Source organism: Scyliorhinus torazame, chromosome 17 (assembly GCF_047496885.1).
Source record: "Scyliorhinus torazame isolate Kashiwa2021f chromosome 17, sScyTor2.1, whole genome shotgun sequence".
Classification (NCBI taxonomy): domain Eukaryota; kingdom Metazoa; phylum Chordata; class Chondrichthyes; order Carcharhiniformes; family Scyliorhinidae; genus Scyliorhinus; species Scyliorhinus torazame.
The window spans coordinates 88,864,306-88,887,357 of NC_092723.1; the positions used below are offsets into that span (position 1 = coordinate 88,864,306).

General features: G+C 49.3%; 1 protein-coding gene across 4 annotated transcripts in view; it reads right to left on the reverse strand.

The window, feature by feature from the left end:
* Positions 1 to 374: 374 nt before the first annotated feature.
* Positions 375 to 23,052, reverse strand: part of ipo9 (importin 9) — a 267,453-nt gene continuing 244,775 nt past the window's right edge. For all 4 annotated transcript variants that reach the window (XM_072480721.1, XM_072480720.1, XM_072480719.1 and 1 more), the window contains 2 exons: positions 2,462 to 2,538; positions 375 to 1,123 (listed from right to left, as the gene is read on the reverse strand). In XM_072480721.1, coding sequence (XP_072336822.1) covers positions 1,013 to 1,123; positions 2,462 to 2,538 — 188 coding nt within the window. In that variant the 3' untranslated portion in view covers positions 375 to 1,012. The remainder of the gene's footprint in view (positions 1,124 to 2,461; positions 2,539 to 23,052) is intronic.

The following is a 23,052-nucleotide window of genomic DNA, read 5'->3' on the forward strand; positions in this document are numbered from 1 at the left end:
CTCCCATCCCCCTTCTTGCACTCACTCTTCCCCATCCTCAATAACTTCTCCCTCCTTATGCAGCCCCTGAACCAGCCTTCACCTCTCATATTAGAGCAGAAAGTCAATTTCAGCTCTCCATTCAATCCTAATGAGACAAACTATGTGTTTAATAGGAGAAGTTTGGTCTATCGAGTTCAACACGTGGTTTATTCTGAAGTTTAAAGTGCCACATTCTCTCACAAAAAGGGTTGAGTGTCAGTGCTGTTCCTAACACATGAGATAGAACACCTTGGAAGAAATATTTCTAATCCCAGAAATTCTGGTTCCAGGAACTCTCCTGAATCAAACCCACTCTGCAGCAGTCCCAGATCAACGAGATCACAAAATCCAAGTCCTTTTACTATATTTTATTTTGTTTCTCTTCCCTGAATGGAAACAGAACAGACAAGTGTCCCAGACAAAGCAAATCTCATCTCAAACAGCTAAGCAGGCCATAACCTGCTCAGAACTAGATCTGGCACTGTTCAATTTACCCCTTTCATCACTGCAGCATTGGAATAACTCTCGGCAGGAACAGTTCAGGCCAAATACCAGGACAACTGCAAAACAAAATGTTTCACAAATCTTCACTCCACTTCGTTAAGTGCATCATGTAACTTAATCTTTGTGTTCTGTAGCAAAAAAGTAGACTTTAACGAGGGCTGCTCCTATGCATCCTGCAGATTCCAAAATGACAGAACTGCCCTCATGAAAGAAGCTGCTTCACGGAACAGGCTTCCTCCAATCCCAACAGCACAGCTGCAGAAACCTTGACAAGCTTGTGTGCTTCCTTGAATGAAATCACTAATCCTCAGTCAGGCCTCTGCAGTTGTTGCTTGGAGTCATGATGAAAAAGGCTACGATGAAATCTGATTTCTCTTCCTATAAAATAAGTAGCCGGCGGAGGAGGAGGCAGTATTAAAAATGACTGACCTCCGTATCAGTCAATGACCCAGCAAAGGTGTGGGTATGAAGTCTCTTCCAGGTTATCTTAAATGCCTATAGAGCGTAAAACTCTCTTTTCTTTTTCATTGAGATGATCAGAAAATGGCGTGTAGCAGGGCTGCTGTGCAAACTGACGGAGGTAATCTGTTAGATACGCCTGCAATGAAACACAGGATCAGTATACATGCACATCAAATATTAACTACAACCGTTTCACACTGTAAAATCAAAAATATTCCTGCCAATGTGTTCCAACAATACATTGGGAGAAGCAGTGCTAGAGTGATATTGCCACTCGACTAGCAACTGGAGACCCAGGGGAATGGTCTGGGGACCCAGGTTTGAATACCACCACAGCAGATGGTGAAAGTTGAACTCAATAAAAACCTGAAATTAGAAGTCTGATGATGACCATGAAACCATGTTGATTGTCATAAAACCTCATTGGGTTCACTAATGTCCTTTTGGGTAGGAAATCTGTCGTCCTTACCTGGTCTGGCCTACATGTGACTCCAGATCCACAGCAATGTGGTTGATTCTTAAATGCCCTCAGGGATGGGCAATAAATGCTGGCCCAGCCAGCAAGGCCCACATTTAAAAAAAACAAGCTATGGAGGTCAGATGCCACTCTTGATCATTTATTTTATAAGCTTGGTGGGATTCTTCCCAACCAGACAGTAAAATATGAGGATTTATTGGAAGGAACCTCCTGGAATCTTGACCCGATAGACCATTCTTATCCAGCCAGCTGTCCACCTTTAGCTTTTTTCTTAATGTCCTTTTGAGTATTTTCAACTAAATTATAATTCCTGACAACCCATTCCACCTGCTTGTAAAGAAAGATATTCTTTGCGGCTCTCCTGCCCTCCCTTTCCCCCATTGTGCCCTCCCCTTCTCTCCAATCCGCAGTCACCCTCTCTGATCTGCAGCCCACCCTGCTTGGATCATCCGTCCCCATTGTCCACAACCCTCACCCACCAATCTCTCATTCTCCATCACCTGCTGAGGGTGTAGTTGGAAAGTGTGGCTAGGCTTCCCCCATATTTGCCTCAGTTCCATAGAACCATAGAAATCGTACAGTGCAGGTGGCCATTCGGCCCACTGAGCCTGCACGGACTCTCTGAAAGAGTACCCTTTCTAGGCCCACTCCCTCACCCTATCTCCATAACTCCACCTACACTGGTCTGTGGAAGGAAACTGGAGCACCCCGAAGAAACCCACGCAGACACGGGGAGAACGTGCACACTCCACACAGTCACCCAAGGTTGGAACTGAACCGGGGTCCCTGGTGCTGTGAGGCAGCAGTGCTAACCACTGTGCCACCCATTGAAATTCCCCAATGTTCACCAACTCCCTCAAGACGCGCATGTGCAACACAAATCTCTTCCCTTGTCTCTGTAAGCCCTTTACAGCATTATACAGCTCACATTTCTGCTGTAATCAGGGCAAAATTAAACATTCCCATCTCATCCCATTTAATGCTGACTCCAAATACCTGTAAATCGACTTGATACAATGGATCCTTCAGAGTGTCTGGATCATCTTCATCATCTTCATCATAATAATCATCATCTGTTTAAAAACAACACACCATTACTAACTTTATGACCTTCAAATTGATGCATCACATCAAAACCTTTAGAAATCATTTCATTATTTAATAATTCAGTAAAGTCCAAGGACCATGCAAGTGCCCTATCCTTCTGGGTGACTGATCCTTTTAAACCAATTAATGGGCAGGTTGAAGATTCCATCCCATTTGCAATTTGAAGCTTTTGGAGAATAGGAGAACAAAATCATAGAATCCCTACAGTGCAGAAGGCCATTCGGGTCTCCACCGACCCTCCGAAAGAGCACCCTATCTAAGCCCGCACCCCCACCATATCCCCTAACCCAATAACCTCACCTAAATGTTCAGAATGGAGTTCAGTTACAAGTGGAGTACCACAAGGATCTGTTCTGGGGCCGTTGCTGTTTGTCATTTTTATCAATGACCTAGAGGAAGGCGCAGAAGGGTGGGTGAGTAAATTTGCAGACGATACTAAAGTCGGTGGTGTTGTCGATAGTGCGGAAGGATGTAGCAGGTTACAGAGGGACATAGATAAGCTGCAGAGCTGGGCTGAGAGGTGGCAAATGGAGTTTAATGTAGAGAAGTATGAGGTGATTCACTTTGGAAGGAATAACAGGAATGCGGAATATTTGGCTAATGGAAAAGTTCTTGAAAGTGTGGATGAGCAGAGGGATCTAGGTGTCCATGTACATAGATCCCTGAAAGTTGCCACCCACGTTGATAGGGTTGTGAAGAAGGCCTATGGAGTGTTGGCCTTTATTGGTAGAGGGATTGAGTTCCGGAGTCAGGAGGTCATGTTGCAGCTGTACAGAACTCTGGTACGGCCGCATTTGGAGTATTGCGTACAGTTCTGGTCACCGCATTATCGGAAGGACGTGGAGGCTTTGGAGCGGGTGCAGAGGAGATTTACCAGGATGTTGCCTGGTATGGAGGGAAAATCTTATGAGGAAAGGCTGATGGACTTGAGGTTGTTTTCGTTGGAGAGAAGAAGGAGAGTTAAGAGGAGACTTAATAGAGGCATACAAAATGATCAGGGGGTTGGATAGGGTGGACAGTGAGAGCCTTCTCCCGCGGATGGAAATGGCTGGCACGAGGGGACATAGCTTTAAACTGAGGGGTAATAGATATAGGACAGAGGTCAGAGGTAGGTTCTTTACGCAAAGAGTAGTGAGGCCGTGGAATGCCCTACCTGCTACAGTAGTGAACTCGCCAACATTGAGGGCATTTAAAAGTTTATTGGATAAACATACGGATGATAATGGCATAGTGTAGGTTAGATGGCTTTTGTTTCGGTGCAACATTGTGGGCTGAAGGGCCTGTACTGCGCTGTATTGTTCTATGTTCTAACGTTTTGGACATTAAGGAGCAATTTAGCATGGCCAGTCCACCTAATCTGCACATCTTTGGACTGTGGGAGGAAACCATAGCACCCGGAGCAAACCCACGCAGACACAGGGAGAATGTGCAAACTCCACATAGACAATCACCCAAGGCTGGAATTGAACCTGTGTCCTGGCACTGTGATGTAGCAGTGCTAACCACTGTGCCACCATGCCTGCCTAAATGAAGGTGGGCGAGCTGTCACCTCCAATCTACTCAGTCATACCAGTGGTTCACAACCAGTGCCCCCAGCGGAATGGTGTGCCATGAAGGTTGCCCAAGTGTGCCGGGAATAAGCTTCAGAATTATTAATACACATATGTTTTTGGAAATCCAATTTACCATCACCTCGAGCTTGGAGGTCTGCATTTCCAAATCCTAATCAACCTCAGGTCTCCCGATAGGCTTCACATGCGCAATTTGGAATTTTTGCAGGCCCTGTGTCTGCACACAGAAAGAAAACTCAGGTGTGCGCGCGGAAACTCAGGGACAAGAGATGGGAACATGGAGAAGCCCCAAAAAGGGGGAGGGAGGACAGGGAGAAGTCCAAAAAAGAAGTTCCAAGAAAGAGAAGCCGAGGGGTCAGAACAGGAACCAATAAAGTTAAGGGATGGAAAAACAGGCTCCAATTAGAGCAAGAGCGGCAGGGAGCAGACCCAAGGGAAGTGGGCTCGGGAGGAGATCGAGCAGTCAGAGATCTTAAGCCCCGAAGGTCTGAGCAGGCAACTGAAGGTTAGTAACTCCATGCTGTGGGGGCATGGGCACATCTTTGCAGCAGTTCTGCTTGGTACAGCCAAAGAGCTAAAGCTGATGCTTGAGCGTGCAGGTCTACAGATCTTTGAAAGTGGCAACACAAGTGGAGAAGGTAGCCAATAAAATATACAGAATGCTTGCCTTCATTGGACGTGGCATCGAGTATAAAAACTGGCAAGTCATGTTACAGTTCTATCGAACCTTGGTAAGGCTGCACTTGGAATATTGCGCACAATTCTGGTCGCCACACTACCAGCAGGATGTGGAGACTTTGGATGGTGCAGAGGAGGTTTACCAGGACGTTGCCTGGTCTGGAGGGTGTTAGCTATGTGGAGCGGCTGAATAGACTCGGACTGTTTTCATTAGAACGACGGAGGTTGAGGTCTACAAGATTATGAGGGGCATGGATAGAGTGGATGGGCAGGCACTCTTTCCCAGTGTGGAGTGGCCAGTCACAATAGGTTGAAGGTCCGTGGGACAAAGGTTAGAGATGTGCGCGAGGCAGGTTTTTTTAGGCAGAGGGTGGTGAGTGCCTGGAACGCGTTGCCAGGGGAGGTTGTGAAAGCAGATACATTAACGGCGTTCAAAAGGCATCTTGACAAATACATGGGTAGGATGGTATAGAGGGATATGGCACAATGAAGTGCTGAGGGTTTTGGCTACGGTTGGGATCATGGAGGGCCGAAGGGCCTGTTCCTGTGCTGTATTGTTCTTTGTTCTTTTCTGAGGGCATTTATTGTGCAGTATGATGTGTTCAGTCACAGATTGCCATGGCTAAGATTTTGAAGAGAAGTGAAGAATCCTGCTCTGATTCAGATGTGGCCAAATCAACAACCTCGGGAGAAAAAAAGGTGAGGTTCATACAGACAATACAGCGATAGCTAATTGCTCTTCGGATTTTCATGGACTGGTGATGCCTTAACCCAGGATACCTCATTTGCAGGAAGAAGCTCTCAAACGCCACAATGGTACCAAGCAAGTTGACGTGCCCTTTGAATACAAAACACTGTTCACTCTCCAGAAAATATACACAGCATTTCAAGCACCTGAAAACAAAATGAACTATGATGGAGTGAGAATGAGTCTCTATAATGTGCAAGGAGGCGAGTTACTTGGTGGTTGAGGCCGTAACGAAATCAAAGCCGCACTCCATTGCCAATTCTCTAATTGTGCCTGTCATGATATTCAAACACACACATCATGATAGATAGACCAACAGACCAATTAGCACACATAACACGACAGCCAATCACAGATAAGAGCAGACACAGTATAAGACAAGAAACACGACACCTGGTGGCCAGTCCATCTGGAGACAAGGACAAGGACAGGACCTGATTAACAAGACACTCACACAGTCACCACCTGCTGAGTACCAAGACAGATCTGTAAATAACAAGTTGGAATAAAACTGCGTTGTACCAATCGCAACCGTGTTGGTTCAGCTGCACCTCAGAGCACCCAACACCACATGATACCAGTGAGTGGATCGATACCTGCCAGCAAATCTGCCATCCTGAGCCATGGACACCCACAACAAGCCGCAGCCGTTGCAAGTCGCTGGGAACCTGGGCACCAATTGGAAGCTCTTCAAGCAGCGATTCGAACTGTTCATGTGAGCCAACGAAAAACAGGGTGCCTCGGACGAAACAAAGATTGCCATGCTCCTCACTACCGCAGGTCAGCACGCCATCGATGTATACAACTCCTTGGTGTTCGCGGAAGACGAGAACAAATCTAAATATGACACGGTCCTCCTCAAGCTCGACCAGCACTTCAACGTTGAGGTCAATGAAAGCTTTGAGAGGTAGATCTTTCAGCAATGCCTGCAAGGTAAGGAAGAGCTCTTTCAACCCTTTCTGACGCACCTCCGCATAATGGCGCAGTCCTGCGGTTACGGCACCACCTCAGAGTCCATGATCCGGGATCAGATCGTTTTTGGCGTTGCCTCCAGTGGCCTACGCCAGCAGCTTCTTAAAATTAAAGGCCTGACCTAAGCATCTGCAGTGGAAGCCTGTGTCCTGCATGAAAATGCGACCAGCCGCTTTGCCCAATTTCAGGCGACCGAATCGGCACAGAGGGGGTCCCAAGTGATCGAATCGGCAAGCCAGGCCGCCCATGAGGCCGAACGCATCCAGGCAATCGAGTTTCTCCCGGCCCGCGGCCCGGACGAGGGCGGTCGTTTCGCGCGCTTTTTGAGGTCTCCCGCGTTTGTGTGTGCCAAAACCAACGGCAACATCGAGGGACGCACTGCGCAGGCGCGCCCGACGCAAAACCGAACTGCGCATGCGCAGTGGCGTAACGAACACCATGACGTGCGGCAACTGTGGAGCTGCACATTTAAAAGGGCAATGTCCTGCAAAAACCTGACAATGCCTACGCTGTGGCAGGATGGGCCACTACGCTGCTTACTGTCGAGCGGTTCAACCGATGGATCCTCCACAGCTCCGACAACCTCGCAGACACGTGCAAACCATCCAGCCTCCACATCAGGACATCCAACCCAACGACACAGATGACCAAGACGCCTTCCGGGTTGCGGTCATTGATGTGAACCGGGTCAACACCATCAATCCGGCCAATGAATGGAGTGCCACCCTGACGGTCAACCGATCGTCGATCACTTTCCGCCTGGACACTGGCGCATCCGCCAACCTCATAGGATGGTCAGCATTCTATGCCATGAAGGTCAGACCACCAATCCAGCCATCCCGGTGCAAGATGGTCAACTACAGCGGGAACGTTATCCCGGCCATGGGATCCTGCCAGCTCCAGGTGACACACAGAACACACACGGTCACACTCTCGTTCGAAATAGTTGGCTCATCGAAGGACTCCTTGCTGGGCGCACAGGCATGTAAGGCTCTCCACCTTGTACAAAAAATTCTGTGTCTCTCTCCAGACGACACATCTGACTTCCCGGATGCTGAGTTCAACGCACAGCTCCAATCGCTCCTCGCCCACAACCAGGAGGCATTCGAAGGCATGGGAACACTGCCATACACATACCGAATTCGCCTCAAACCGGACGCCATCCCGGTCGTTCACGCACCTCGCAGGGTTCCTGCGCCACTTAAAGACCGCCTCAAGCTGCAGCTGCAGGATCTCCAGGAACAAGGGGTCCTAGCCATGGTGTGTGTCAAGAAGCCCTCTGGCGAGCTCCGCATCTGTATAGACCCCAAAGACCTAAATAATAACATTATGCGGGAACACTATCCCATACCTAAACAGGAGGAGATCACCAGTGAAATGGCCCAAGCGAAGATACTCACAAAACTGGATGCTTCTAAAAGGGTTTGGCAGATCCAACTGGACCCGTCCAGCCGAAAGCTATGCACCTTCAACACCCCTTTCGGCAGATTCTGCTACAGCCGGATGCCAATTGGCATCATCTCGGCATCCGAGGTCTTCCACAGAATCATGGAGCAGATGATGGAAGGCATCGAAGGGGTGCGCGTATATGTGGACGATGTCATCATCTGGTCCACCACACCGCAGGAGCACATACATCGTCTCCAACGCGTTTTTGCCCACATAGGGGAAAACGGCCTGCGCCTCAACCGAGCCAAGTGCGCCTTTGGCCAGACCAAATTGAAGTTCCTGGGGGACCACATCTCCCGGTCAGGGGTCTGTCCGGATGCAGACAAGGTGAGCGCCATCACAGCCATGCCGCGGCCGGCCGACCTGAAGGCTGTCCTACGATTCCTTGGCATGGTCAACTTCCTAGGGAAATTCACTCCCAACCTTGCCTCCCACACAACGATTCTGCGCCATCTCGTAAAAAAATCTACAGAGTTCCAGTGGCAACATACATACCAGCTGGAATGGGAGGAGCTCAAACACAAACTCACCACGGCACCAGTGTTGGCGTTCTTCGACACAGCTCGTCCCACCAAAATCTCAACTGATGCCAGCCAATCCGGCATTGGAGCAGTGCTCCTGCAGAGGGAATACACGTCGTCATGGGCCCCGGTTGCCTATGCATCACGGGCTATGACCCCCACGGAGCAGCGCTACGCGCAAATCAAAAAAGAATGCCTGGGCTTGCTAACCGGTTTGGACAAGTTCCACGATTATGTCTATGGTCTTCCACGATTCACGGTCGAAACTGACCACCGCCCCCTGGTCAGCACAATAAACAAGGATCTGAACGACATGACCCCTCGCCTCCTACTTAAACTCAGGAGGTATGACTTCCAACTGGTCTACACTCCAGGGAAGGACCTCATTGTGGCGGATGCCCTATCCCGAGCAGTGAGTACGCCACCAGATGCGGAGGGGTTCGTATGTCAGGTCGAGGCACAGGTGGCCTTGGCAGCGGCAAATCTGCCGGCTGACGACTCCAGTCTGGCCCGCATACGCCGAGAGACAGCGGCCGACCCCCTTTTACAGCGAGTGATGCGCCACATGACGGGAGGATGGCTCAAAGGGCAGTGCCCGCAGTTCTATAATGTACGGGACGACCTAGCCATCATTGATGGGATCCTTCTGAAGCTAGACAGGATTGTCATTCCGCACAGTATGCGCCAGCTGGTTCTCGATCAAATACAAGAAGGCCACTTGGGGGTCGAGAAGGGCAGACGGAGGGCCCGAGAGGCGGTATACTGGCCGGGCATCAGTGACGAAATTGCCAACATGGTGCTCAACTGCACAACCTGCCAAAGGTTTCAGGCGGCGCAACCTCCTGAGACGCTTCTGCCCCATGAGCTGGTGACGTCCCCCTGGGCGAAGGTGGGTGTCGACCTATTTCACGCGCTTGGCATGGACTATGTTATCATCATGGACTACTTCTCCAATTACCCAGAAGTCATACGCCTACACGATCTGACGTCGTCTGCTGTCATCAGGGCCTGCAAAGACACCTTTGCTCGCCACGGCATTCCGATGACTGTCATGTCGGACAATGGGCCTTGTTTTGCCAGCCATGAATGGTCGTCCTTTGCCGCCTCGTATGCCTTCACACACGTGATGTCCAGCCCTCTGCATCCCCAGTCCAATGGAAAGGCGGAGAACAAAGAACAAAGAAATGTACAGCACAGGAACAGGCCCTTCGGCCCTCCAAGCCAGTGCCGACCATGCTGCCCGACTAAACTACAATCTTCTACACTTCCTGGGTCCGTATCCTTCTATTCCCATCCTATTCATGTATTTGTCAAGATGCCCCTTAAATGTCATTATCGTCCCTGCTTCCACCACCTCCTCCGGTAGCGAGTTCCAGGCACCCACTACCCTCTGCGTAAAAAAAACTTGCCTTGTACATCTACTCTAAACCTTGCCCCTCTCACCTTAAACCTATGCCCCCTAGTAATTGACCCCTCTACCCTGGGGAACAGCCTCTGACTATCCACTCTGTCTATGCCCCTCATAATTTTGTAGACCTCTATCAGGTCTCCCCTCAACCTCCTTCGTTCCAGTGAGAACAAACCGCGTTTATTCAACCGCTCCTCATAGCTAATGCCCTCCATACCAGGCAACATTCTGGTAAATCTCTTCTGCACCCTCTCTAAAGCCTCCACATCCTTCTGGTAGTGTGGCGACCAGAATTGAACACTATACTCCAAGTGTGGCCTAACTAAGATTCCACACAGCTGCAACATGACTTGCCAATTCTTATACTCAATGGCCCGGCCAATGAAGGCAAGCATGCCGTATGCCTTCTTGACTACCTTCTCCACCTGTGTTGCCCCTTTCAATGACCTGTGGACCTGTACTCCAAGATCTCTGTCTTTCAATACTCTTGAGGGTTCTACCATTCACTGTATATTCCCTACCTGCATTAGACCTTCCAAAATGTATTACCTCACATTTGTCCGGATTAAACTCCATCTGCCATCTCTCCGCCCAAGTCTCCAAACAATCTAAATCCTGCGGTATCCTCTGACAGTCCTCATCGCTATCCGCAATTCCACCAACCTTTGTGTCGTCTGCAAACTTACTAATCAGACCAGTTACATTTTCCTCCAAATCATTTATATATACTACAAAGAGCAGAGGTCCCAGCACTGATCCCTGTGGAACACCACTGTTCACAGCCCTCCAATTAGAAAAGCATCCTTCCATTGCTACTCTCTCCCTTCTATGACCTAGCCAGTTCTCTATCCACCTTGCCACCCTGATCCCGTGTGACTTCACCTTTTGTACTAGTCTACCATGAGGGACCTTGTCAAAGGCCTTACTGAAGTCCATATAGACAACATCCACTGCCCTACCTGCATCAATCATCTTAGTGACCTCCTCGAAAAACTCTTATCAAGTTAGTGAGACACGACCTTCCCTTCACAAAACCGTGCTGCCTCTCACTAATACGTCCATTTGCTTCCAAATGGGAGTAGATCCTGTCTCGAAGAATTCTCTCCAGTAATTTCCCTACCACTGAAGTAAGGCTCACCGGCCTGTAGTTCCCTGGATTATCCTTGCTACCCTTCTTAAACAGAGGAACAACATTGGCTATTCTCCAGTCCTCCGGGACATCCCCTGAAGACAGTGAGGATCCAAAGATTTCTGTCAAGGCCTCAGCAATTTCCTCTCCAGCCTCCTTCAGTATTCTGGGGTAGATCCCATCAGTCCCTGGGGACTTATCTACCGTAATATTTTTTAAGACACCCAACACCTCGTCTTTTTGGATCTCAATGTGACCCAGGCTATCTACACACCCTTCTCCAGACTCAACATCTACCAATTTCTTCTCTTTGGAGAATACTGATGCAAAGTATTCATTCAGTACCTCGCCCATTTCCTCTGGCTCCACACACAGATTCCCTTGCCTATCCTTCAGTGGGCCAACCCTTTCCCTGGCTACCCTCTTGCTTTTTATGTACATGCAAAAAGCCTTGGGATTTTCCTTAACCCTATTTGCCAATGACTTTTCGTGACCCCTTCTAGCCCTCCTGACTCCTTGCTTAAGTTCCTTCCTACTTTCCTTATATTCCACGCAGGCTTCGTCTGCTCCTAGCCTTTTAGCCCTGACAAATGCCTCCTTTTTCTTTTTGACGAGGCCTACAATATCTCTCGTTATCCAAGGTTCCCGAAAATTGCCGTATTTATCCTTCTTCCTCAGAGGAACATGCTGGTCCTGAATTCCTTTCAACTGACACTTGAAAGCCTCCCACATGTCAGATGTTGATTTGCCCTCAAACATCCGCCCCCCAATCTATGTTCTTCAGTTCCCACCTAATATTGTTATAATTAGCCTTCCCCCAATTCAGCACATTCATCCTAGGACCACTCTTAGCCTTGTCCACCAGTACTTTAAAACTTACTGAATTGTGGTCACTGTTACCGAAATGCTCCCCGACTGAAACATCTGCCACCTGGCCGGGCTCATTCCCCAATACCAGGTCCAGTACCGCCCCTTCCCTAGTTGGACTGTCTACATATTGTTTTAAGAAGCCCTCCTGGATGCTCCTTACAAACTCCACCCCGTCTAAGCCCCTGGCACTAAGTGAGTCCCAGTCAATATTGGAGAAGTTGAAGTCTCCCATCACCACAACCCTGTTGTTTTTACTCTTTTCCAAAATCTGTCTACCTATCTGCTCCTCTATCTCCCGCTGGCTGTTGGGAGGCCTGTAGTAAACCCCCAACATTGTGACTGCACCCTTCTTATTCCTGATCTCTACCCATTTAGCCTCACTGCCCTCTGAGGTGTCCTCCCGCAGTACAGCTGTGATATTCTCCCGAACCAGTAGCGCAACTCCGCCTCCCCGTTTACATCCCCCTCTATCCCACCTGAAACATCTAAATCCTGGAACGTTGAGCTGCCAATCCTGCCCTTCCCTCAACCATGTCTCTGTAATGGCAACAACATCATAGCTCCAAGTACTAATCCAAGCTCTAAGTTCATCTGCCTTACCCGTAATACTTCTTGCATTAAAACATATGCACTTCAGGCCACCAGACCCGCTGTGTTCAGCAACTTCTCCCTGTCTGCTCTGCCTCAGAGCCCCACTGTCCCTATTCCCGAGTTCTCCCTCAATGCTCTCACCTTCTGACCTATTGCTCCCGTGCCCACCCCCCTGCCATACTAGTTTAAACCCTCCCGTGTGACACTAGCAAACCTCGCGGCCAGGATATTTATGCCACTCCGGTTTGGATGCAACCCGTCCTTCTTACATAGGTCACACCTGCCCCGGAAGAGCTCCCAGTGGTCCAGATAACGGAAATCCTCCCTCCTACACCAGCTGTTTAGCCACGTGTTTAGCTGCTCTATCTTCCTATTTCTAGCCTCACTGGCACGTGGCACAGGGAGTAATCCCGAGATTACAACCCTCGAGGTCCTGTCTTTTAACTTTCTGCCTAGCTCCCTGAACTCCTGCTGCAGGACCTCATGCCCCTTCCTGCCTATGTCATTAGTACCAATATGTACAACAACCTCTGCCTGTTTGCCCTCCCCCTTCAGGATGCCCTCTACCCGTTCGGAGACATCCTGGACCCTGGCACCAGGGAGGCAACATACCATACTGGAGTCTCTTTCACGTCCACAGAAGCGCCTATCTGTGCCCCTGACTATAGAGTCCCCTATTACTATTGCTCTTCTGCGCTTTGACCCTCCCTTCTGAACATCAGAGCCAGCCGTGGTGCCACTGCTCTGGCTGCTGCTGTTTTCCCCTGATAGCCTATCCCCCCCGACAGTATCCAAAGGGGTATACCTGTTCGAAAGGGGGACAACCACAGGGGATTCCTGCACTGACTGCCTGCCTTTTACTGTGGTCACCCATTTCTCTGCCTGCACCTTGGGTGTGACCACATTTACATAACTGCGATCCATGACGCTTTCCGCCACCTGCATGCTCCTAAGTGCATCCAATTGCTGCTCCAACCAAACCATGCTGTCTGTGAGGAGCTCCAGTTGGGTGCACTTTCTGCAGATGAAGCCATCCGGGACGCTGGAAGCCTCCTGGACCTGCCACATCTCACAGTCAGAGCACTGCACCCCTCTAACTGACATTGCGTCAATTAATTAAAATTAAAATTAAACATTTAAAAAAATATTTATTTTTAAAATGTTTTCAAAGTTACTGTTAACTATCTGTTTCCTAGCACTAGATTTCTAATAGAAATGCGAAAGCTAAATATAGTACTCTCCGATCTCTGGCTTAGATACCCCTCTAAATTATAATTAAGTAATTATGTTTAATTAGTTACCAATGCTTAATTTTTTTTAATTTAGTGTAGATTCCCAACCAGCCACTCAGGCCACAGCTTTTCTGTGATGTCACTTCAGTTTCCCCCCGACACACACAATTTGAAAAAGGTATAAAAGTAAAATGAGTAAAAATCACTTACTTACCTTCTGAGTGTGTTAGATGTTCTCAGGTTCTCTCCCTGACAGAGACTGCTCCTTCTCCTCCGAACGGCTCCCGAAACTAGGCCACAATCTTTTAAAATCTCCGCTCCGACTCGCAGCTCCCGCGCTTTTTAAATCTCCCGCGCTGTTTCCAATGTCCCGGCTCACTCACCTCCCGCGCTGTTTACAATTTCCCGGCTCACTCGCCTCCCGCGCTGTTTTCACTGTCCCGGCTCTCTCTCCTCCCGCACTGTTTTCACTGTCCCAGAAGGGAGTTCACATTGCCAAGCGGCTCCTCTGCAAGGCTGCTGCTGCCGGATCGGACTTTCACCTCGCCCTGCTGGCCTATCGCTCGGCCCCGCTAACCACGGGTCTCTCGCCAGCACAGCTGCTGATGGGTCGCACCCTCAGAACCACTGTGCCTTCCATCCTGGCACCAACAACAGACCATGCTCCGGTACTGCATAGGATGCAACTGCAGCGTGATCGCCAGAAGAGATCGTACGTCACAAAGGCAACTGATCTTCCCCCCCTGGCCCCTGGAGACAACGTCCACATTCATCTATCAGACGGTGGCTGGTCAGCACCTGCCGAAGTTCTCCGACGCGTGGCTCCCCGCTCGTTCCTGGTACGCATGCCGGATGGATCCGTGAGTAGGCGCAATCAGCGAGCCCTTCGCCTACTTCCACGCTCGCAACGAAACCATACACAGACGCCGTGTCCTCCACTGGTTCCTGATAGTGACTTCGTGGAGCTGCCATATACCATGCCCCTTCTGTCGCCACCCGTGGCCAGGCTCGTACCTCAGCCGGTGGTTCTCGACCCATCCTTGAGGCGGTCAACCCAAATTCGTCACCCACCTACTAGACTGGACTTATGAGACTGTTCACACGTCAAAGTTTAGCAACTATTGTATTGTAACATGTTACTGTTTTATCATTCCAGATCTCGTTTGACCGGACCACACTTCAAACTTTTTCTTCTTTTGTTATGGTACCTCGTTAGCATGCCACACCTGACATCGCCCCTTGTATATAGTTACGCCACATGTACATGCTGTAAATATCACGCACACACACCTTTAGCTGCACTCAGGACACATTCATATTTATAACCACGGAGGCACATAATCTTGTAAAAAATGGGGGATGTCATGATATTCAAACACACACATGATAGATAGACCAACAGACCAATTAGCACACATAACACGACAGCCAATCACAGACAAGAGCAGACACAGTATAAGACAAGAAACACGACACCTGGTGGCCAGTCCATCTGGAGACAAGGACAAGGATAGGACCTGATTAACAAGACACTCACACAGTCACCACCTGCTGAGTACCAAGACAGATCTGTAAATACCAAGTTGGAATAAAACTGCGTTGTACCAATCACAACCGTGTTGGTTCATCTGTACCTCAGAGCACCCAACACCACAGTGCCAGCACACAGAAGTATTGTGAGAATAAGGTTAGGCGCTGAAGCCGCCAAATAAATCAAGGAAGTTTCTCTTTTTGATAATACAATGAAACAGCATATTGATGGAATGTCAGTTGATAATGAACATGTGCTTCAAGAGAAAATTTGACTGATGACGCCACAGATATTAGCGGACACTGCCAGGTCAAAATCAATGTCAGGTATGCTGATGGAGATTTTATCAAAGAGAATTTCTTCTCACAGAGGAGATCTTGCGTGTCATGAATGCTTATCTGGAGGAAAGTAATCTTAGCGAGTGCTAGCATCTGCACTGCTGGGCAGCTTCCGTCACAGGAAACGTCAAAAGGATTTGCAAGTTGAAGAACAGAATTCAGGCATCCTGATCAGCCACTGTATCCTGCACCGTGAAGCCTGTGTGCCAAAACATGCCGCCGGAGTTAACTGCAGTATTAGATCAAAGTGAAAATTGTGAATTATGTAATATCACGATAGGGAGATGTTTGAAATTTCTGTCCAGAAACTGGATCCAAAATGAAAAAGACAATTTAAAAGATTTTAAACAGAAGGAAAATTACTGTTAGCCCAAAGCAATATGCTCATACCTGGCTGAGTCCCATTCAAACTTAAAACTTGTTAGAGAATGCATAATGGACGGCACGGTAGCAGTGATTAGCACAATTGCTTCACAGCTCCAGGTTCCATTGGGTTCCGGCTTGGGTCACTGTCTGTGCGGAGTCTGCACGTTCTCCCAGTGTCTGCCTGGGTTTCCTCCAGATGCTCCGGTTTCCTCCCACATTCCAAAGATGTGCAGGTTAGGTGGATTGGCCAAGCTAAATTGCCCTTAGTGTCCAAGCGGGTTAGGTGAGGTTGTTGGGTTGGGTGGAGGTGCGGCTTTAAGTGGGGTGCTCTTTCCAAGGGCCGGTGTAATGCAATGGACCGAATGGCCTCCTTCTGCACAGTAAATAAATTCTATGTTAGTGTGATTCACCCAAGACCATTGGCCTTCAGTACATTTCTGCATGAGCAGACATTATCCCATTATCAGAGTCTGAGGACCCAATGGAAATCCGGCCTTTTGTGTTAATGGGAATGGGCTATCAGCAAAAGAATGAGAATAGATTCAGGTATGACCACCTCAGGAGGGAATCTTTGTTTGAAGTGCTGGGCAGAGCATAGAGAGAGGGAGAGAAACCTTTTGGGAACAAAGGCAGGGAGAAGCACGTAGGCAGCGATCGGAGAGGTCAAGAAAAAGGCCACAGAGGAAGTATTGGAAAATTGCTGCTTTGAACAGTGAGAGAAGTAGCACAGCCAGTGGGAAGGTCAGGAAACCTGCTAACTTAAAGATGCAAGCAGCCATGGAAAAGATCATGGCCAAAGCTTTCTCTCTGGCTTTTTCCATGATCTTTTCCATGGCTGCTTGCCATGGAAAGCCAGAGAGAAAGCTTTGACAAAGGATTCTGAAAGCGATGACCCTAACAGAAGAAAAATTGCTTCCCAAATCAAAGTGTGGCCTTTGCCTGGATGTGCAAGTGGAACGACAGCAGAGTTCTAATGCAAGTGTTGCTTCATTCAAATTCATCTATTAAAGTTAAGAAACTGCATATAATCTGTTAGTGTTAGGATTATGAAGTTTGAGAGTTTAAATATGGTTTCCTTTTCTCCGTTTTAATAAAGTTTTGTTTATAAAATAACAAAGCTTTACTTAACACTCCCAGAACAAATCTATCTTTTCTGCAGTCTTAAAACTTTAAAACGATATGCACCTGGCCATAACAGTCAATTGCGATTGTTTCCTATTTTGTGTGAAGAGCTGGGAGCCAAGTGCCAGGATTTACTCCTGCACACACAAGTGCAATGGTTGTATCAGGGAAAGGCCCTCTCGTGTTTGAGCTTCGTAATGCACTGAAAGAATTTCAGCTCTGCATAAATTTGAACATAAAGATTTAATATGTGATGATTCTTGTTGTGCTCAGCTTGCACATATTTCAGATATATTCAGTGAAGTGGGGTAATTTTTAAAAATTGACATTAAACAATACTAGTTTTGAAGTAGGCAAATGTAGTTATGAGCATTAACATCTTTAAAAGAATAGCTATTCGAGCCCTTTCTCAGCATAATAGTGTGGCAAAATAACAATCACAAGCTTAATGACATTCAGAAGATGGGTAAGCAGAAGTTTGATAAGCACAGGCTTCAGCCTTCAGTTATCGAGTCATAGAGTCACAGAGGTTTACAGCATGGAAACAGGTCCTTCAGCCCAACTTGTCCATGCCGCCTAGTTTTTAACCACACTAGTCCTAATTGTCCGCATTTAGCCCATATCCCTCTGTACCCATCGAAGTGCTTTCTAAAAGACAAAATTGAACCCGCCTCTACGACTCCCACTGGCAGCTTGTTCCAGCCACTCACCACCCTAGGTGTGAAAAAATTGTCCCTCTGGAACCTTTTGTATCTCTCCCCTCTCACCTTAAACCTGTGCCCTCTAGTTCTAGACTCTTCTACCTTTGGGAAAAGATGTCGACTATCTACCTTACCTGTGCCCCTCATTATTTTATAGACCTCTAGATGATCACTCCCGAAACCTCCTACTCTCCAGGGGAAAAAAGTTCCAGTCTATCCAGCCTCAAACCATCAAGTCCCGGTAGTATCCTGGTAAATCTTTTCTACACTCTTTCTAGTTTAATAATATCCTTTCTATAATAGGGTGACCAGAACTGTACACAGTATTCCATACTTCTTCCCCACCCTGTCCACCTGTGGCTCTACTTTCAAGGAGCTATGAACCTGTACTCCTAGATCTCTTTGTTCTATAACCCCCAACACCCCACCATTAACTGAGTAGGTCCTGCTCCGATTCGATCTACCAAAATGCATCACCTCAAATTTATCGAAATGAAACTCTATCTGCACTGCTGCCTGCGGCGCCAAGGACACGGGTTCAATCCCGGCCCCGGGTCACTGTCCGTGTGGAGCTTGCACATTCTCCCCATGTCTGCATGGGTTTCACCCCCCAAAACCCAAAGATGTGCAGGTTAGGTAGATTGACCACACTAAATTGCCCCCTAATTGGAAAAAATAATTGGGTACTCTAAATTTATTAAAACATTTTTTTAAATAAACTCCATCAGCCCACTGGCCCAATTGATCAAGATCCCGTTCCAATCCTGGGTAATCTTCTTCAATGTCCACTATGCCACCAATGCAGTATCTTGTCAAAGGCCTTGCTAAAGTCCATGTAGACAATGCCGACTGCACTGCCCTCATTTACCTTCTTGGTTAACCCTGCAAAAGCTCACTCAGATTCATGATACATGATTTTCCATTAACAAACCATGCTGACTATCCCCAATCAGACCTCATCTCTCTAAATGCCTGTAGATCTAGTCTTTCAGAATATCTTCCAACAACATATCCACCACAGACATTCGGCTCACAGGTCTGTAGTTACCAGGCTTTTCCCTGTGGCCCTTCTTCAACAAAGGTACAACATTTGCTATCCTCCAATCTTCAAGCACCTCACCTGTGGCTGTCGACGATTCAAATATCTCTGCTAGGGGACCTACAATTTTCTCCCTAGCGCCCCCACAACGTCCTGCGATACATTTCATCAGCTTCCAGAGATTTATCTACCCTTAAGCGCTTTAAGACTTCCAGCACCTCCTTCTCTGTAATATGTACACTCCTCAAGACATCACTATTTATTTCCCCATGTTCCCTAACACCCATGCCTTTCTAAACAATAAATACCGAAGAGAAATATTCATTTAGGATCTCATCCATCTCTTGTGGATCCGCAAATAGATGACCTTGTAGCTCCTTAAGAGGCCCTACTCTCTCCCTCTTTTGTCTTTTATGTATTTGTAGAAGCTCTGGATTCTCCTTTGCCTTATCTGCCAAAACAATCTGATGTCCCCTTTTTGACCTCCTGATTTCTCTCTTAACTCTTCAAGGGATCCACCTGACCCCAGCTGCCATGCACGTCATTTGTCTCCTTCTCATTTTTGACCATGGCCTCAGTATCCCGAGTCATCCGGGTTCCCTACTTCTACCAGCCTTGCCCTTCACTCTAAAAGAAATGTGCTTACCACTGAACCCTGGCTAACACACTTTTGAACGCCTCCCACTTACCAGCCGTCCCTTTGCCTGTAAACAGGCTCCCCCAATCAACTTTTGAAAGTTCCTGTCTAATACTATCAAAATTGACCTTGCCCCAATCTAGAATGTTAACTTTTGGGCCAGACCTAGAATTCTGCATAGCTATCTTAGAACTAATGGAATTATGGTCACTGGTCCCAAAGTGATCCCTCACTAGCACTTCTGTCACTTGCCCTTCCTTATTTCCCAAGAGGAGATCAAGTTTGCTCCCTCTCTAGTCGGGCGATCCACATACTGAATGAGAAATTTCTCCTGAACACACTCAACAAATTTCTCTCCATCCAAGCCCCTAATGCTATGGCTGTACCAGTCAATGTTGGGAAAGTTAAAGTCCCCTACTATTACCACCGTATTTTTCTTGCAGCTATCTGTAATCTCCTTACATATTTGCTCCTCAATTTCCTGCTGACTATTTGGGGGCCTGAAGTACAAACCACCTATCTCAGTGAACTCTCTTTTCTTATTTTTCAGTTCTACCCATTTCGACTCAGTGGACGAAACCTCTGATATATCCCCCCCTCAGTACTGCCGTGACATTCTCCCCAATCAAAAACACAACTCCCCCCTCCTCTCTTACGTCCTGTTCTATCTTTCCTACAGCATCTGTACCCTGGAACTTTGAGCTACCAGTTCTGCCCCGATAAAGGGGGCAGCTGCAGCCTGTATGAGGAAATAAGAATACAGTACAGGAACAGGCTCTTCGGCCCTCCAAGCCTGTACCGGTCATGATACCAACCTTGGCCAAAACCTTCAGCACTTCCTAGTGCCGTATCCCTCTATACCAGTCCTATCCATGTATTTGTCAAGATGCCTTTTGAACGCTGTTAATGTATCTGCTTCCACAACCTCCCCGGCAACGCACTCTAGGCACTCACCACCCTCTGTGTACAAAACCTACCTCGCACATCTCCTCTAACCTTTGCACCACAGACCTGAAATCTATAAGAACTAGGAGCAGGAGTAGGCCATCTGGCCTCTCGAGCCTGCTCCGCCATTCAATGAGATCATGGCTGATCTTTTGTGGACTCAGCTCCACTTTCCGGCCCGAACACCATAACCCTTAATCCCTTTATTCTTCAAAAAACTATCGATTTTTATCTTAAAAACATTTAATGAGGACTTCCGGTTGCGGCTATGCAGAGCTAAGTCGCACGTTCGGCAGCTCCCGCTAGAAACGGACTTCTGGGCTCTTTTTAGAGCCCGTAACGGCGCTTGCTCGATGTTTCCCGGTGTGGGAAGGAGATAGCAACATTCCCCCATAGTGTATGGCTTGGGCCAGGAGTGGGGCGATCAAAAAAGTGTCAGTGAAGCAAAAGAAGGTGCGAGGGAGGAAGACCAAGATGGCGGCGGGTGGAGACCAGGCAGCGTGGATGCAGTGGGTGCAGGAGCAGCAGGAGTTTCTTCAGCTCTGCTTTAGGGAGCTGGAAGCGGATCTGCTGGAGCCAATGAAGGCGTCAATCGATAAGCTGCTGGAGACCCAGACGGCCCAAGGTGCGGCGATCCGGGAGGTCCGGCAAAAGGTCTCTGAGAACGAAGATGAGATCCTAGGCCTAGCGGTGAAGGTGGAGGCGCACGAGGCGCTCTATAAAAAATGGCAGGAGAGGTTCGAGGAGATGGAGAACCGGTCGAGGCGGAAGAATCTGCGGATCCTGGGCCTCCCGGAGGGATCGGACGTGGGGGCCTACGTGGTCACCATGTTGAATTCGCTGATGGGAGCGGGGTCCTTCCAGGGGTCCCTGGAGCTGGAGGGGGCCCACCGAGCGCTGGCGAGGAGGCCCAAGCCCAACGAGCCGCCGCGGGCGGTGCTGGTGCGGTTCCACCGGTTTGCTGATCGGGAGTGCGTGCTAAGGTGGGCCAAGAAGGAGAGGAGCAGCAAGTGGGAGAACGTGGCGGTCCGGATCTACCAAGATTGGAGCGCGGAGGTGGCGAAGAGGGCCGGGTACAATCGGGCGAAGGCGGTGCTGCACAGGAGGGGGGTGAAGTTCATTATGCTGCAGCCAGCGCACCTGTGGGTCACCTATAAGGACCGACATCATTATTTGGAGTCCCCGGAGCGTGGGCCTTTGTCCAGGCCGAAAAATTGGACTCTGACTGAGGGTCAGGGGGCCGTGGTGAAGGGATGGCTGGGGATTGTAGTGTTGTATTTTGAGGGGGGTTCTTTGTTCATTGTTTTTCGGGGGTTGGTTGGGCACTGTTTCGGTTGGGTCCGCCGGGTGGGCTCGTGGAGAGGGGCAGGTAAATGGCTCGGGGGGGGGGGGGGGGGGGGGGGGGGGTGAGGCCTGAGTTGGGGGCAAGGGGACTGGGCCTGAAAAGGGAGCTGCACCAGAGGAGGCGGGGCCAGGCGAGTGGAAAGCATGGGCGTTTTCTCGTGCTAAGGGCTGAAGGGGGCGGAGCTGGAGCTGGGAAGCGCGGGCTTTTTCCCACGCTGGGAGTGGAAGGGGGAGAGGAAGGGGGAGAGCCTGCTGGTGGGCAATGGGAGGGGAGGGGAAGTTCCACACTGGGAGGGGTCGAAGGAGTGGCAGGGGTCAGTAAGAGTCGGCTGACTTACGGGAGTGCAATGGGGGGAGCAATGCATCTATGGGGGGACCTAGCTGGGGGTGAGCGGGGGGGGGTGAACGGACCGGGTTGCTGCTGGAATGGCCAAGGGGGAGCTGGAGTCGGTAGAGGAGGTCGGGGCGGGGGTCTGCCGCTGTGGGGAACGGGCTGTGCGGGGGGCGCGGGCACGTGGCTGGCCTAGGAGGGGATATGGCTAGCCGGCGGGGGAGGGGGGCGGGTAGCCCCTTGATTCCGACCTTACCTGGAACGTAAGGTTCCTCCACGGGCTGGTCAAACGGGCCCGGGTGTTTGCGCACCTGAAGGGGCTCAAGGCAAATGTGGCCATGCATCTGGAGACGCACCGGAGGGTGGCGGATCAGGTAAGGTTGAGAAGGGCGTGGGTAGGCCAGGTGTCTCATTCGGGGTTGGATGCAAAAAATCGGGGGGTGGCGATCTTGGTGGGGAAGAGAGTGTCGTTCGAGGCGTCGAGCATCGTGGCAGACAATGGCGGTAGGTATGTGATGGTAAGTGGCAAGCTGCAGGGTGAGCGGGTGGTGTTGGTCAATGTATACGCCCCGAATTGGGACGATGTGGCTTCATGCGGCGTATGTTGGGCTGGATTCCAGACCTGGAGACAGGGGGCCTGATAATGGGGGGAAGATTTCAATACGGTGCTGGACCCGGCACTAGATCGCTCCAGGTCTAGGATGGGTAGGAGGCCGGCGGCGACCAAGGTGCTGAGTTGGTTCATGGACCAGATGGGTGGGGTGGACCCATGGAGGTTTGCGAGGCCAGGGGCCAGGCAATTCTCATTCTTCTCCCATGTCCACAAAGCCTATTCCCGGATTGACTTCTTTGTTATGAGTTGGGGGCTGACAGTGGAAGATACTGAGTACTCGGCGATAGCCATTTCCGATCACGCTCCGCAATGGGTAGACCTCGAGCTGGGGGAGGAGAGGGACC